General features: G+C 38.6%; 1 protein-coding gene across 3 annotated transcripts; it reads right to left on the reverse strand.

Annotated features, from left to right (window-relative positions):
• Nucleotides 1-4711: 4711 nt before the first annotated feature.
• LOC137724520 (protein ROOT HAIR DEFECTIVE 3 homolog 2-like) lies at nt 4712-12774 on the reverse strand. Of its 3 annotated transcripts, none has more exons than XR_011067429.1 (11): nt 12568-12774; nt 12197-12275; nt 11509-11674; nt 11304-11428; nt 10931-11193; nt 10755-10851; nt 10493-10663; nt 10304-10408; nt 10077-10167; nt 9853-9949; nt 4712-5691 (listed from the first exon to the last, which is right to left on the reverse strand). XR_011067429.1 is itself a non-coding variant. In XM_068463286.1 (10 exons), exons 5-9 carry the CDS (start codon nt 11020-11022, stop codon nt 10087-10089), a joined length of 546 nt encoding a protein of 181 aa, XP_068319387.1. In that variant the 5' UTR covers nt 11023-11193; nt 11304-11428; nt 11509-11674; nt 12153-12275; nt 12568-12774; the 3' UTR covers nt 6630-9949; nt 10077-10086. The 3 variants fall into 3 exon arrangements, 1 of the variants encoding a protein (XP_068319387.1); XR_011067428.1 differs by having other exon boundaries at nt 12153-12275; XM_068463286.1 differs by lacking the exon at nt 4712-5691 and having other exon boundaries at nt 6630-9949; nt 12153-12275.
• Nucleotides 12775-13371: the final 597 nt, after the last annotated feature.

The following is a 13371-nucleotide window of genomic DNA, read 5'->3' on the forward strand; positions in this document are numbered from 1 at the left end:
AGCCCAAAACCCAAAGCCATTTGAACCTTTTAGCCTAAAACCCAAAGCCCAGAAACCCTAGGCCCAAACCCTTTAGACCCAAGCTCAAAGCTCAGGCCTAACCTGGATCCAACCCAAGCCCAGACCCGTTGACTTTGACCCGGTATGACCGTTGATCTTTGACTTTGATCGGTCAACATTGACTTTTGGGTTGAATTTTTCGAGTTTCGTCCGAAACCTCTCATAGGCTAATTTCGACGTCTTAGATCCATTTTTGACGTCCGTTTTCTCAAATTCAATCGTTTGAGTATAGTTTTATTAATTGGATCCTTTATGTGTTTAGGTGCGTTTATTAGCGAAGATTTCGTCATTCTTTTTTCGCACGGCTATTCGACGACGGAGTATCTATGGGTGGACCGCTTTTAAAATGCATGTTTTAATATTAGAATTGCATACATGAAAAGCATGATTTAATACATACATTTTATGAGATATTATGCTTACTGAGACTAGGTTGAATTGCCATATTTTATCGAACTGATGTTCTTTGTAGTATATATGATGGTTGACTATATACTGCTTATGAACATGTTTTTACACACTTCTTTATAGTATATATGATGGATGACTATATGCTATAAAGATGTTTTTGAGATATGATATTTGAACTACTGAGCTTCGTTGAGATTTATGTACTTATGTTGAAAAGAGTATATTCAATGTTTTGTGCTTATCTAGTGGTCACTGTTCCACCTACGGGCGAGGGATATGGTTGTTGGCTGAGGGTCGGGAGAAATAATCTCTAGCTTCGGGCTGAGAGACATAGAGCTGGCATGAGGCCTTGAGAAATAATCTCTGGCTTCGGGCGCAGAGACATGAAGCTAGAATGGGGCTGGGTGATATTGTTATTGGATACCACTATTTAGTACACTATATATGAGATACATTTTGGAAAGATTTTATGGCATGCTAGGGTTTTCGGTGAACCTACTACATACTATGCTATTAGTTTTTATAAAACTTTAGAGGTTAGTATGTTGATAACTGTTTCAGTATTATATATATATATATATATATATATATATATCAACTTGGTCCACTCATGTTTGTTTTGCGCCCCCATCAGGATTTAGAATCGAAGCGTAGAATATTGGCGTCAAGGCACTTTCGTATCGGCATCTTCGAATCCTCTCGGTGTAGTACCCACTTCTTTGCTCATTCAATGTTATATTATTTCCTTTTAGTGTTCTAGATTAGTTGTATGCTCTGAACACGTTTCTCAATTGCATAATCTTTACTGTTAAATTTACAAGTTTTTTAATTATGTTCGTCACTTTTCATGCATGTTAGTATGGCTTCGTCACCTTTGGGTGTCGGCTAGCACGTGCCTACCTTGTTGTTTGGAGAATTTCAGGGTCGGGCATGTCAATTTGGTATCAGAGCGTGGTTTGTTCAGAGCATACTTAGGATCTAAAGTAATGTGTCGATCATGACATCATTTGGATGTCACGACTTCCGGATTTGGTGCCATTTGGCGTAGTTGTGCAAACCTTTCTTTGCTTGAATTGTCACTTTATGGTTGAAGTACAAGAATTCATGTCGGGATTGGGCCTCAGCGGTGACGAAGTGGATTGTCAGACGTCAACATTGGACCAATTCTCGGTGATTGTTCTATCAATAACCTTCTTGCTTACTCCAACCACGAGGTCAAGTTCACTAAACATAGACAGTCAACTGTACGTCAATTCTTCGAGCGTTGTTTTTATTTTTAGAGTAGATACTTTTCTTAGGAGTTTCTTTGGATAACAGACATTATTCTTGTCAATTTCCAAAAAGGGGTTACGACCGTTGGAAATTGAAAATCCTTACATGGTGTTGTGAAATACGAAATGTCTTTGACCTCATCAAATCCTATCAGCAACTCTTAACTATTCTTTGAGCTAGCCCTATTTCCTTTTTGGCTAAGAAACCTATCAGTTTTGTTGCGATGATGACGGCGAACGAAGTTTTCGACAACGGGGTATTGTCTCATCTAATCAAAGTTCTTACACCTTTCAAATTCTGCAATGGTGTATTATTAAATGTTTGGCTGCACGCTGATGCAGCAGGATTAAGTCATATGTGTGCCTCTTGACGATTGGAACTACGCGATGTGAACCATCCTATCCTTGACCTAGAGCTGGTAACAATTTTCCTTGTTGAAAAATCTGGTGATGTCTTCTCTATAGTCAGAAATGTTGCATCTTTTTTTACCGAAGTAAGTTGTAATGTGTTTTCACACAGAAATAGTTGAATTAGAGACAAAAGGGGTGGATGGAACTCATCGATGAGTTGATTGCACCTTTGAGTACCATCAGGGACAAGCAATTGCCGTAGTTGATTCGGAAATCCCATGGACAGCTTACTTTATTTCGAGGTATCCATATTCCACTATCGTTTTCTTTTTGTGGAATTGGAACTCTCTTGGTACGAAACTAGTTACTTTTGCCTAAGGGTGATAAAAGTTAGGAAAAGGAAAATTTTGGTGAGGCTCACATTTCAGTGTATGCCATGCATACTTGCAGTATTAAATTGTACCACAGTTTTCGTCCATTTGGTACTGGTTTTGTATGAATGGGATATCACTGAATATGTGAGTTGTTTGTACCATACTTGACCAATCCCGAAACTACTAAGCACCGGTCAACAGCATACCGTCAAGGACCCACAAGACTTTTCCTCCAACCAGGAGGCCAATCACAACACGACACATGTCGGTATCAGAAGCCAATCACAGCGCGACACGTGTCGATATCAGAGGCCAATCACAACACGACACGTGTCAATGTCAGAACAAAGCTAGAAACTCTCTTCTATAAAAGGAGATCATTCTCCCCACAATAATCCCTAATGTCATTTGTACTAAACTATTCACTAGAACTCACTAAAAGAGAGCGTGAACCTATGTATTTGTGTAAACCCTTCACAACTAATGAGAACTCCTCTACTTCGTGGACATAGCCAATCTGGGTGAACCACGTATATCTTGTGTTGTTTGCTTCCCTGTCTCTATTCATTTACATACTTATCCACACTAATGACCAGAGCAACCTAGCGAAGGTCACAAACTTCACACTTTCTGTTGTACCAAAGTTCTCGCCGATTTTGTGCATCAACATGAGTAAACGTCTATTTTACTGGTAATTGGAAGCAGTAAGCTGGAAGCCATCGGTCTTATCTCAATTTCCTTCTATTCTTGTTTAAATGTGGGAAGGAATTCCCATGATTGTCCTTTTTGGGTTGTCGAGGACGCACTGGGGATACGAACGAAGACATGTAAGTGTCACCATAAAATTCATGTACAAACCACCTTGTACATATGGAGACTATAATGACGTTTCGATACTCGTTGGTCAACTCACTAGCATCGTATCTACCATCAGTCATTCAACCACCCATTAACATCCTATCGAGTGAATCATTACCACTAGTGTTTGAATATCCCTAAGTTTATCGTTGTAACAAGTTATTGTGAAAGTTGGATTGGGAAAAAGTCTAAGTTCCCGCCTATCTGATTCCTTTAGACTACCACTCAAGTTAATTCCGCATTCAACCATCTCGACTTTCCACCACAAAATCAAGCTAGATACCTACATATGTCTTTCAATCCAGATATCTTGTACTTTAGAATTTGTTGGACTTGTTTTGACCCTTAAATTCTTGAGTGTTTTTTTAGCCTTCTCGACATGGTTTGTCGCTCAATTAATGAGGAATTCACGATCGATCAATTCGGCGGAAGTGTGCGCCCAGTTCATATCGATTCAGATAGGCATGTTAGGAACATAACCTTTTTCACAAACTTACCAGGAAGAGTTCCACGTGGATGTGAGGTTTGAGTCACCTTTGAGTAAGGGATTAGTACGGATGGCCAGCGGATCGCAACACCAATAGCTAGCTTCACTCAAAAATGAATAGTCAGCTCTCATTATCTTGCTACAATTCATAAACATCATATCGTGCTCTAGTAGTTCTTTTCCAACGATATGTGTTTGTCTCAACACATCATCATACCGTTTCACTCCAAGGCCCTAATGTTCGTGCATACGTGGATGTCAAAACACTTCTAGCAAATCGGATTGGTGCGCTCTGGAACGGTATGACAGCCCAGTCGAGGCGAGAATCGAATGATCTTTGTACACTCTCACGTGCGGGCAAAATGGTATTTTGGCATCCTTAGGAACTTCTCACTTACATATCAATAGCTTATTCGTTGGGTTCGTTAAGCAAGTGGGTAGGTAGACCCGTCTATGGTAGATGTTACTGAGTAGTTATTGTTAGGGCTCGACCCAAAGACACGTATCTATTTCTCGAAGTATTTTAACTAACCTTATTAGAGAAATGGAGCTGGCATAGGGTCTGGAGAAATAATCTCTGGCTTCGGGCACAGAGACAGGAAGCTAGTATGGGGCCGATAGATATTATTATTGGATACCACTATTTAGTACACTATATACGAAATATGTTTTGGAAAGATTTTATGGCATTCTAGGGTATTCGGTGAACCTCCTACATACTATGTTATTAGTTTTCATAAAACTTTGGAAGTTAGTATGTTGATAAATGTTTCAGTATTATGTGTGTGTGTGTGTGTGTGTGTGTGTGTATATCAACTTGGTCCACTCATGTTTGTTTTGCGCCCCATCAAGATTTAGAATCGAGGTGTATAATCTCGGCCTCAAGGCACTTCCTCGTTGTCATCTTCAAATCCTCTCAGTGTAGGACCCACTCCTTTGCTCATTCAATGTTATATTATTTCCTTTTAGTGTTCTAGATTAGTTGTATACTTTGAACACGTTCCTCAATTGCATAATCTTTGTAGTTAAATTTACAAGTTTTTTAATTATGTTCATCACTTCTCATGCATATTAGTATGGCTCCGTCAACTTCAAATATCGATCAGCACATACCTACCTTGTTGTTTGGAGAATTTCAAGGTCGGGTGTGTCAGATGATTTTATGGACTATGCAAAGCTCTAATTAAAATTTTATATTTTATAGGGCTCATTTTACCAGTGTCATTTGATTTTCATGGTGTATATGAATTAGTAGTAGACGATTCCTAATTAATTTATCCTTAATTAGTAGAAATGATAATTATGAAAAATTTAAAATAGAAGAATGATAAAAAGGGGGTTATAGGGCCACTCACCAAAGTCTAGTTGCAAGCCGAGCCCCATACAAGTTTTTCTCAATTGTTTACAATCTAATTCCTCGAAACATACAACTAAGCTATAACTTGTAAAACTAGGAACTGAGCAAACCTCGTTTATTTTTATTTCAAATTTTCATTAACTACAAACAAGGAACAAAATCAAAAAGAAAGAAAACTATCGCACAAATGAGTAGTGACCTTAATCTGATGCACATGGTAAAAACAACAGAGATCATGCATCATGAAGATTCAACTTCCTCAACGTTTGAGGTTCACCTTTGTCTTAAAGGAGGGCTTCAGTATTCTATACCGGTATGACGAGATGTTGGATGACACTGAGGACTCCGGGAATAAGCTTGTTACTGGATTTGGCTGAGGTGTTTCATTTTTATAATTCTCAGAAGAAAAAGAAACTGGTCGCCTTTGTGCTTCCGGTGTTTAATTCCCCTGAGCTTCTTCCACGAGTTTTCTTAAAAGATTCATGACGGTTGGAAGAAACCTCGATGAGATAGACAGTATTCCTGACAGTTGGTAAAACCAAACAACGGAAACTAAAATTAGAAACTGCTTCAATCAAGAAAATTCCACTTTGATGAGACTGGAACCAAAAAGGCCAGCCCCGAGTGAAGTCTATCAAATTAGGACCACCAGATGTTGTATTGTACATTCAATCCCAATTTTATACTCTATTAAGGTGCAGTTTGGGATTGAGGTGATTAAAAAAAAAGCTGATATGAAAAAAAGCTAGGAAGATTTTTGGTGTTTGGTAAACTTTGAAAAACAACTTTATTTCAAAGTTTGGGATGAAAAAAAGCCCAAAACCTGAAGTGGACCAGAAGCTGCAAATAGCAGCTTCCAAAAACAGCTTATTTTCAAAAACACGGGTGAACAGTGTGCGTTTAATGAAATTTTCAATAACCCAAAATTGCCCTCCTTTCCCTCAGGCCTTCAGCTCTCGCCTTCAGCGCTCTCGCATACCCGAACCAGGAAAACCACTCTCTCGTTCTCTCGTTCTCCAGGTTTCTCTAGGTTCCTTTGGTAAGCTTCTCTTGTAAAAATTTGTTATCTATTTGTTTGGATTTTTCAATTTGGGGATGGGAGTTTGAGAGGGAAAGAGGGATGGGAAGAGCAAAGGGATAAGGGTATGGGTGTCGGGAAAAACAATTGGGGATGGAGGGTGGGGAAAAAATTAATTGGGGAAGGTGATATGGTTTGTGGTAAAAACGAATCGATTCGGAAAAAATTCTCTTGGAAAAAATTCATGTCCACGGCGACATGAAGCCAGTCCCGCCGGAGGTGATCGAGTCGATCCAGAAAAACAAGGTGTGCTTGAAGGGCGGGCTGAAGACTCCGGTGGGCGGCGGCATAAGCTCGCTCCACGTGCCGCTGAGAAAAGAGCTTGACCTGTACGCTTCGCTAGTAAACTGCTTCAACCTACCCAGCCTCCCCACCAGCCACGAGAACGTGGACGTTGTCGAGAGAACACCGAGGGTGAATACGCCAGGCTCGAGCACGAGGTCGTCCCTGGCGTCTTTGAGAGCCCCAAGGTAATCAAAAACCCAAAATTCAATCTTTAGCTCTGCAGTTTTGTGAAAATTGGGAATTGATTGTGAATGTGTTAGGTGATCACCAAGTTCTGCTCGGAGCGAATTGCCAAGTACACTTTCGAGTATGCCTATTTGAACAACAGGAAGAAGGTGACTGTTGTGCACAAAGCCAACATTATGAAGCTGGCTAATGGGTTGTTCTTGGAGTCCTGCAGAGAGGTTGCTACAAAGTACCCAAGTATTAATTACAATGAAATCATTGTGGACAATTGTTGTATGCAACTTGTTTCGTAGCCCGAGCAATTTGATGTGATGGTAATGCGACTTCAGCTCAGAATTCTGTTTTGTGAATATGGTTTTTATATGTGGAGTGTGGATGTGTTCGTGGCATGATTAAAGTTTTATTTTTTGCTTCTTCTTTGACTAAGTGTGGATAATTTGGTTTAATTTTGGACTTGGTCTGACATCAGTTACTAGGATTTTGTTTGGCAAATGTGTTTGCCTAGTGATTAGGAGTTTGTTTACAACAAATTTTGTCCTTCTCTCTTGTATTTAAGAGCTTGGAATAACTAATAAAACGTTAGTTAATGCATTGGAATAGACTTGCTGCCTAGATGGGGCGGCTGCCAAGTAATTTAATTTTCATCTCACCCTGTTCTATTTACCTTTTAGGCTTTAGCAAAGACATCTTGAACTAGGGTTGATTCAATTTTAAGCAAAGTTCAGGTTTCTTGGAATGATGATCTGGGACTAGGAATTATTGGAAATACTTGGTTGACTGGATTGTGATGAATTTGCAATTACTGGTATTCGCCTTTAAATATACTTTGGGTGTTGAAATGATGCCAATGTGAAAAGTTTCGAGCTTTGGAGTTTCTGTGATTTGAATTGTGAATTTGTGAGATGTATCTATGATTTGAATTGTGAAAACCATTTCTAATGTTTAGTCAAGAAGTGGTTCTATTCGTATCTTCTTATATGCTTCAGATCGGGTTTGACCGGTAATACAAAGGCTGGATATAAGATGAAATATTAGGTGCTTGTGACATGTCAAAATCGTCTGTTAAGAATCTTGCAAAGGCTCATACGCCAACTGATGATGCAAATTAGACATTCTCTTTTACTATTAGTTTTGGTTTGAAGAAATTATGTATTTTAAGTGGAGAATTACTTCATAGCTTGGGCTTGTCAACCTTATTGGTGCCTAAAAAGTCAAGACTGGCCAGCATTGAGCTACAAATGAGTTGTCCATTGAAATTTAAAGTAGATGTTTGCAACAAGTTGAAGGATCACATGAGATAGAGGCATTAAGAAATAGAATAGCAACAAGTTTGATGAATGCATCTAATTAGACTACTTTCAAGTACATTAACAATATTCTACTAATGAATCCTAGCAATTCAATTTAAAATATTTCAATTGAAGTAGTTTGTCATACTAATTAATATTTAAGATAAAATTTATAAATATTTTTCTTCTAAAAATAAAATATATTTAGTAATTCACTTTTATTTGTTAAGAAAATAAAATTAATACCATTTTTGGTTATTTCACACAGTCACAGCTGTTTTACATAAAAGTTTACCAAACACTATCATACTACTTTTTTTTCCAAAAGCACTTTTACAAAAAAGTTTACTAAACATTTTGTTGCTTTATTTCACAGCCGCTTATTCTCACAGCATCTTTTTTTCAAAGCACAGCAATACCAAACCAGCCCTAAGTGAGACAAAAAAAATTGGGTAAATTACATAAAATTACCTCAACTATTGGGTCAGTCACAATTCCATACCTCAGCTTTAAAAAATGTTAACATCATACATCATCTTACGAATTTTTACAATTTCATACATTCCCTCAATTCTTCCGTTAAATAGTGACATGGCTTAAAAAAATTAATTAAATATTAAAAACTAAAAAATAAAATCATTTACTAATTTTTTTTTGTATGGGGGACCCACCCCTAATAAACCAACCTCACCCACTCGTAGTCTCCTTCCTCCCACACATCTCCCTCGCTGTGCCCATAACCACCACCATCCCTCCCATTTCTCTTCCCTTTCTTCATGTATTCTCTCCCCTTCTCCCTTTTACACTGCAACAGCAGTCTCGTCGGCCCCGACCTTGACCTTGGATCCCTTCCACCTAATCTACGCCGTCCACTTGTCCTCTTTTTCTTAGTCATGTGGATCGGCCAGGCCTGCACCCTTCCTCGCCAGCGAGATCCTAGCCCTCCAGCCTCCGCACCACCAACCTCACCTCCTACTTCTTCGTCGTCAGAGGCGGCCATGGTTGCCACCTCATCATCTTCATCACCATTCTTTTGAATCAGTCCCTACCCACCACCCCACCAAAGCCAGAAAAGAAAATTTGAGGAAAGTAACCCTTAATCTGAATCAAAAAATTTCTCTAGGGCTTGTTTGGTTCCCGGGAAAATAAATGTTTCTGATGGGTTATTGGGTTTGCAGTGAAGGATTTTCTAGAAAACTTGGGAAGAAGACCAGAGAGAGACAGAGAGAGGAACATGCCGTTAATTTTGGTATGCGACTTTTAAAGAGAGAAAGTATAGGGGAAAGGGTTGAATGAGGAAATTTGTGTGCCTGTATTGCTAGTGTAGGAGAAAAGGTTGAGTTGGGTGCCTGTATTGGGGTTTGATTTGTTTGAGTAAATTAAAAATTGGGGACTGAAATGGGGAAGAAGGGTGAGGGTGATGAGTTCGGGGGAGACAGGTGGGGAAGAAGGTTAAGGGTGATGAGTTTGGGAAATGGGTTAGGGGAAGACGAGAGTGGGTGGGATCTAGGTTTGGGTTGGGGAAAGATTGGAGCGGGGAAGAAAGGTGAGGGGGATAAGGGGTGGTCCCCCACGTGGAAAAAAATATATATATTAAATGATTTTCTTTTTTTAGTTTTTAATATTTAATTAAGTTTTTAGTATTTTATTAATTTTTTTAAGCCACGTCACTATTGAACGGAAGAATTGACAGACAAATTGACGGAAGGTATGAAATTATAACAAATTCGTAAGATGAGGTATGACATAGACATTTTTTTAAAGATGAGGTATGAAACTGTGATTAACCCAATAGTTGAGGTAGTTTTATGTAATTTACCCAAAAAAACTCTGTTTTATACTTACAGTGACATGTTGGAACTGTCCTGAAATGTCCATCTGTACCTATAAGGCCTTTGAAAGTAAAAATGCAGCAAATAGAACCATGAGGTAGAGAGGGTTCCTGTTTCATTTGAAGAAAAACAGCAGAGTGATTAACAGATGTGCAAGACATTAGGGTCTGGACACTTAACAAATGTGCAAAACCTAAAACTCGGAAAAGGAAACAAAAAAAGAACGAAAGTAAATACTTTAAAAGCATCATAAATTCGTTAAAACCAAGAACGAAAATCGCCATAATAGCCCATGGAGGAGTAACCAGTTACTCCGCTTGTGAGCCTCCTGAAAGTACAAAAGCAAACATCATGATTGAGCAGCTAAGCATAAAGATACGGCGCTTGTTACAAAATTATATTAAGATGTTAGGAATTTTCTTTATAGAAAAAGAATTAGACTATTTAAGTTAAACTTAGTATACCTGTGCTGAAATAGCTTGAGTGACGCTATATTCGGTCTCTGCTTTGAACTGCCTCCACAATGACTTGCACTGTACTGGGGTAATTAAGGTATTTTTTGAAGAAACCTAGTTCAGAGTTAACCTTAATAAGAAAGGAGTTTCATCATAGAAAAATTTTACATAAAAACCAAACCAATAAATTAATGGTACCTCTTCCCAAGAGCTTGAGGCAAGAGGATCTGTAGAAGGTCCTAGTTTCCTATTTTGTGAAGATGAAACAGTAACAGTCCCGTCCACCAGAGAAGAAACGAGGACACTTTCAATATTATCTGGCTTCTCATCTAAGCGAATGGTAGCCATGGTCGACAAAAGCTTCAGAGACTGCAAGAAAGAGATGATCAAACAACTAAAACATCACTTTAAGTCACAAAGATAGATAACATGTACTTCCACAAAAGTTCCCAATGATTACTGCAGTTCGTGCATCCTTGGTAATACTTCTAATGTCTTCGTTCCCAGTCCAAACCCTTGGCATTGAATCGCTGTCATAATTGAACACTGCGGCAAACCTGAGAAATGACAACAGAAGTGATCAGCAACCAAAATAACAACGTGAAAAAGAAAAGAAGATTTTTAACAAGTTCCTACCGATCCTTCATGTGGATCATAATTTTCCCAGCCTCTTCTCTTGCCTTTGTCTCCACCACATTTCTCGCACAATCCTTCAAATGCTGCTTCATTTTGACAACCGTTTCATTGTCCAACTCAAAATTGGCAACTGCAGTCGAGAACTCCGATACTGCAACTTTGGTCTCACGATTAAGTAGTTTTCGTATCGAAGCCCAGGTGTCTTTTGCACCAGTTTCCAGTAGAGCCTCTACTGGACCGCTTAAAGACAAAGAAAGTTTTTTCTGAAAAATAAAAAGGGTATTTGCATTAAGAAATTTGAATAACTATCAGCCTAACGTTATAAGTATACTCCTCGAATAACCAAGACTTTGATACATTATCAGAGCACTACCTCATAGTTGGAATTCAATTCTGCCAGTTTTGCACTACGAACCGATGATGCATGTGCATCTATATCACGTCAAAGCTTTTCCCGGACTTTTGAAGCATCCCAATTAGCTTGTTGTATGGCAGCATCTGAAGGGAGAAACATGTTAAAGTAATAAAAGAAATATTTTGGTTGACAAACATGTTAATTAGCTAAACAATTCTATTACCTGCACATCCTTTCTCAAACTCAAGCATAGAAGACTGAGCACAGGTACGAAGAGATGAAGCGAATCCTTCTCCTTTGTCCACCAACTGGTCTAGCCTCACTTGAAAATCTTTAAGGGCTTTAGAACGTAGGTGTCCGAGCATGGCCGAGTACGCAGGGTAAACAAACTGGGAAATTCAGAGGAAAGCAAGATTTAAACAAAAATAATAATTCGCATTAGTGGCAGCTACGAATTTACAAAGTTGACCACACCAAGTCGAACAGACCCTTTAACCAGTTTTATTTTAACTTTGAAGACAATCTGAAGTATAAGGCTACGTTACTTTTCGTGTATTATATAACAAGCAAGCTCTATTTGTCCTCTCAGTTTCTCAGTGTGAGATTAGGGACTTTAAGCTTCTGGTAATGTAATTCGATGGAGTCATGCTCCGGTAATGATGTTTAGCTGTTGATTTAAGCATATTTCTTTGATAGCAATACTTGAAGGATAAAGTTTATGTTGCCAAACCACTTCATTATCATGGTGTTCATTCTGAGATTGAGGCCAACAGTAACGGGGTATATGAAACTGACAACCTAACTAAAACCACTACTAATCACGACTTCCTTATGTTGCAAAAATTGTCTAAGAAACTGAAAACTTACCTATAACCTCTGTTAAATTAGAGAGACAGAGAGAGTAGACATACATCCAATGCTTTTGACTCCAACAGTTGTCGTTTTGAGTTCCTTACACCTTCATCAAAGTAGGTGGCCTCCATGTCATACCTATGATGCACAAGCGAGATCAAGACATACAAGATAAAGTCAGAACTAGAAACAGTACAAGCCCATAGAACATTAACAATAAACCTTCCAACGAATAGAAAACACACAACAGGTAAGAATACATATAAACATTTAGTTTTAGTGGCAAAATTAAAACCCAAAAAAACAAGTTGGACAGTGTTGCAGTGCTAGCCAACCCTAAATCGTGTTCACCCAAGTAATGACGAATAAAACTTTCTTGAATACGCTAGAAGTATAAGCATCTCAAAAATGGAGATAAACGACCACATACCTCATCGTGGACCAACTGTTTGAATTTCTGGTTGGCAATCTCTTCACACCGAACCGTAGCAACCATAACCTAAATAAATTACAGTATGTGTACATATTATATGCATATGAGAAGTGAAGAACACAAATTATCAATGGGTGTGAGCGGGAAGATCCAAGTCCTTGTTCTCTTTGATTACTTTCCAAATCTGTTGTGCACTAAGGGAAAATCCCCATCGACAAAATCGAACAACACAGATGGACGGTAGTGTATATGTGTGTCTGAGGGTTTGAAATTAGGGGAAGGGCGGCTGAGCCATGTGAAATTCGGTGAGATGACATAGAGCCGGGAGTGATGATGAGTTTTGGGCCGGTTTGGGGATGGAGTCGGCGACAGTGAGATTTGGATTGGATTTAGATTTGGCGGCAGAGAGTGATGGGATTTCGGTTGGTTTGGGGAGATGTTGCTTTATTTAGTTGTAGGGATTTTAGGGGTAGTCAAACTAAGATTTTAAGGGATAATATGAGATTTTAAAAGTGATAGATTTGATAGGATTTACAAGGGTTTAAGATTCCTACAAAATTTATATGGATTTTAAAGAATTTGAATGAATTTAGTTTGTAGATTTTGATGGATTGTGGTAGATTTTCATATAATTTTTTTATTGAAATAAAAAAAGGGAAAATCTTCCCAATGAAGCTCTGAATATTTTCAATTTCTGGAGCTTTAGGGTGCTGTGCTGCTTCTGCGACTGGGTCTTGCAAAAAAATATGGTGTATTTGCATAGAGGTTTGTGACTGAAATTGCAGCGAAGGAAACTGAGTC

The sequence above is a fragment of the Pyrus communis genome, chromosome 2 (genome assembly GCF_963583255.1).
Source record: "Pyrus communis chromosome 2, drPyrComm1.1, whole genome shotgun sequence".
Lineage (NCBI taxonomy): Eukaryota > Viridiplantae > Streptophyta > Magnoliopsida > Rosales > Rosaceae > Pyrus > Pyrus communis.